This window comes from Monopterus albus, unplaced genomic scaffold (genome assembly GCF_001952655.1).
Source record: "Monopterus albus unplaced genomic scaffold, M_albus_1.0 scaffold187.1, whole genome shotgun sequence".
NCBI lineage: Eukaryota > Metazoa > Chordata > Actinopteri > Synbranchiformes > Synbranchidae > Monopterus > Monopterus albus.
This window is the reverse complement of record NW_018128067.1, coordinates 523,042-526,809: the sequence shown is the minus strand read 5'-3', so window position 1 is coordinate 526,809 and position 3,768 is coordinate 523,042. Positions and strand designations below refer to the sequence as shown.

At 42.5% G+C, this 3,768-nt stretch overlaps 1 protein-coding gene across 6 annotated transcripts in view; it reads left to right on the top strand.

The window, feature by feature from the left end:
* The window catches only part of myt1b (myelin transcription factor 1b), a 98,532-nt gene that overhangs the window by 84,114 nt on the left and 10,650 nt on the right, over window positions 1-3,768 (top strand). For all 6 annotated transcript variants that reach the window (XM_020617249.1, XM_020617248.1, XM_020617250.1 and 3 more), the window contains 2 exons: window positions 2,136-2,347; window positions 3,063-3,253. In XM_020617249.1, the coding sequence (XP_020472905.1) occupies window positions 2,136-2,347; window positions 3,063-3,253 (403 nt within the window). The remainder of the gene's footprint in view (window positions 1-2,135; window positions 2,348-3,062; window positions 3,254-3,768) is intronic.

Here is a 3,768-nt window from a genome sequence, read left to right as displayed (position 1 = left end):
TTAACTTTGACATTTTTAGATGGGTATTATTTAATGTCCCCTTTCTTATAATGTCAAATAAACTAAAAATGTGCATTAACTTAGTTTTTTCATGCTGAGTAACTTTAGCTACTGTCACAAGAATTTATACAGTGATGTACAATACTATGCAGGATGTGGATGTTAAAGTTAGCTTCAGCTAGCTAATAAACATTTCTGACTGGAGGTTGTAGGAAAATTAGAATGCTTGTACATGTATTTTCACACTCTATATTAATTAACTATTATAATTTATGTGTTCAGTTATAGTTTTTGACTGGTGTGGTAGATAAAATGACAAGAGCAAAAAGGAACAGAGAGGGCATAAAACCCGTCTCCTCTACTTTACCGAGCCACGTTCTTGACCTTGGTTACTGTGCCCCTCAGGAGAGCTGGTGCTTGCCTGTCAGTGACTCAGTATAACGAGCTGGCAGTCTGATCATTACTGTCACCTCAGACACCGAGATCTCTTTATCTCCATTCAACTTCCCAACCGACCAGGCACTGTGATCACAGCCAAAAGAATGATAATTACCACAAACCAGACTTTGGTATTATGCTAAGTCCACATTCTTCCTCATTGGTATTTTAATTAATAATGCAGCTGATAAGCTAATTATGCAAGTTATAGGGGCATTGCAGGGGATAGGAAAAATAATTGCTTTCCTTGAGGAAAACCTCATCAGTGGATGGACAAAGCATCGAGGATTAAAACATAATAAGGCCTGCTTTGTTTTCCTTCTCAGATTGTTATTAAAATGAATTTGATTGTCAGTTATGTGCAGGGTTGAAGAATTCCTCATGTTCTAAAGGAATCCATGTTGAATTAATAAAAACAGAAACACACACACAAAAAAAATCCCCTGTGATCAGTTAATATCATGAAAATCCTTCTTTAGGCTAGCTCTGTTGTTCATATAAAGATGTGTAACACATAAAAGGAAAACCCACCTTCAAGTTTCTCCATCAGGTGCTGGGCCACCACGTGCCACCAGAAGAGCTTCAGTGCACCTACAAGTCTCTGAACTCTAGTGGAGGGATGAACACCATTCTCCCAAAAGATATTCCTTCATGTGGTATTTAGATGATGGTGGTGGAGACGCTGTCTAACACGTCCCACAGCATCTCCCATAGAAGTTCAACTGGGTTGAGATCTGGTGACTGTAAAGGCCACAGCATATGATTCACATCACATTTTCATACTCATCAAACCATTCAGTGACCCCTCGTGTCCTGTTGATGGGGACACTGTCATCCTAGAGGAGACCACCGCTCCCTTTCCTTTCATTTGTGTCTGTATATTTTTGGTGTGCCGGTGTGGGAAGGCCACCCCACAGCAGTGCCTACAGGCCAGGTCATGTAGCTTATTAAAGAGCATATGGTTGGAGACCAGAGACTGTGGTACGGGCTTCGGTGCTACAGGATGCAGAGGAGGAAAAAACAGGCTGAGCTAAGGGGAGTGGAAGACTCAGAGATTAAAAAAAAAGCAAGATGAAGAAGGTGGCTTCACTCCTCGTGTCTCTATCCTCCACCCCCTCCTTCCTTCTTTCACCACTCCCCCTCATTTCTTTCCCTCTCTCCACTCTTCTTTCTCTCTTCCCCTGCCTTTCTGCCTCTCCCTGGTCTATTATTAGTGGAGCTACGCCAACAGGTCTGACAAAAGCCCAGACTCTCCAGGAAAACGAGAGGGCTTAAAGCTCATAAATTCCATGCTGTACAACATGCAAATGTGCCCTCTGCTGATAAGAGAGCTTTTAATCCTGCTGCACTCCTGCTAAGTACACCGTTGCCCCTATCTTTACTCTGTCTGTGTCACTCTACCGCCCTCTCTTACTCTCATATTCTTTTTCTCCTCTTTCTATTTGTTTGGATTGTGTGACTTGTTATTCTTTTTTCCATCTCTCCTCATCTATTCAGTCTTTTTCTATCCTATTCTACTTTCTGCTTTATTTTATCTTTCACCCCCCTGCCCCATCCCCACCCACCAGCCCAACCATGAGATCCTCTCACTCACCCTTTTCCCCCTTACAGGCCCATGTGCTTTGTGCCCTCTCCTTCCCCTGGGCAATGTTGAGTGCCTCGGTCCAACTTCCACCCCCTCATCATTTATTTTCCAGGCCTATGTGCTTTGTCAAACAACTGGACTATCCACAGTATGGTTACAAGAACAATGTTTCCACCAGCACGCCGCGCTCCAACCTGGCCAAGGAGCTGGAGAAGTACTCCAAGGTGTCCTTCGATTATGCAAGCTTTGACGCTCAAGTGTTTGGGAAGCGCATGCTTGCTCCAAAGATGCCCACCAGCGAAACCTCACCCAAAGCCTTCAAAAGTAAGACAGCTTTCTTGTGTGGGGTTCTTGCTGGGACTTGTTGTGCAGACTATTGCCATTCAGTCATCATGTTTTACAGCATATTTTACTGTTGGTGCTTTAATAAAGGAACAGCTTGACATGTTGAGAATTATGTTTATTTACTTTCTTGCTGAGAGTTACTCTCATGCAAAATATGAAGCTACTGTCATCACTGGAACCTCTGGAACTCACTAAAGCTCACATTTGTTTAATCTGTACAAAAAAGAAAGTGTAAAATAAAAAGGTGTGCTTTCATGAGGCGTTGTATCTTGGATTATTCATTGGCTGGGTGCAGTGCCTTTCTTATGGATTAAATAAGTGCAATATAACCTGCTAATTTCTAACATTTAGAGGTGCTGGGTGGATTTTGGACAGAGCCAGTGTAGCTGCTTTCCCCTGTTTCCAGTCTTTATGCTAAGATAAAGCTGCTGGCTTCATATTTATCAGCTAAGCTGTTGTAACAACAAACATTAGCTCCCAGAGTTTTCTACCCCTTTTAATTAATATTTTCATTTTGTAGTTTTCTATTATCTTTTATTAGTTACTTGAACAAACTAGGCACATAAGGCTGTACCATCAGTACTTTGATTATTTCCATGAATATATTTTGTTTTCCCATACATCATTCTCTCCTCTGTCGTCTCATACTTTTCTGATCTCTGATGTACATTTAAGTTAAATTTCTGTCCTCCAGCAGCTAAGCTGTCATTCCCCAAATCATCGTCGCCCAGCCTCAGTCTCCACGGTTATGGGAAGAGCTCCACCTCGGCTTACGACTACTCCCACGATGCCGAGGCCGCGCACATGGCTGCCACTGCCATCCTCAACCTGTCCACTCGTTGCTGGGAGAAACCTGAGAACCTCAGCACCAAACCGCAAAACAAGGTGAACAGACCACACTTATTCATGTTTTTCCTATTATTTAGCATTTACTAAGACCGCAATTAAAGAGTATAGGAAATAAATCTATCATTGCCTATCAGAACCTGCAGATAAATTATTCTGTCATATAAGCTGCTTTTATTATTGTGGAGGGTTCTTTTCTCCGTCACCCTCAGCGAAAGAGATTGTTATTTGATTGTAGTGCAGACTGAAACATTGCAGGCCACAGCTGGTGAGATGAGAGAGGAAAGCAATGGGTGTGCCTCTCTTCTCCTCGCTCAGTTTTTTCTCTACCCATCAACTCTGCATGAATATATCATCAGGAGGCATTGGCTTACAGCAACAGGATAGTGTTGAGATACAGTTGCATCACCTCACCCGTACACTTTCATCCTTTCATCCATCCATCCCCCACACTTTTCATGTTGTTATTGAATTTGGCTGGTTGCCAGTTCCCTGGATTACTTTTTCACCAGGTAGCCTTTTGTCATTATCTGCCGGACGAATCTCCAACACTC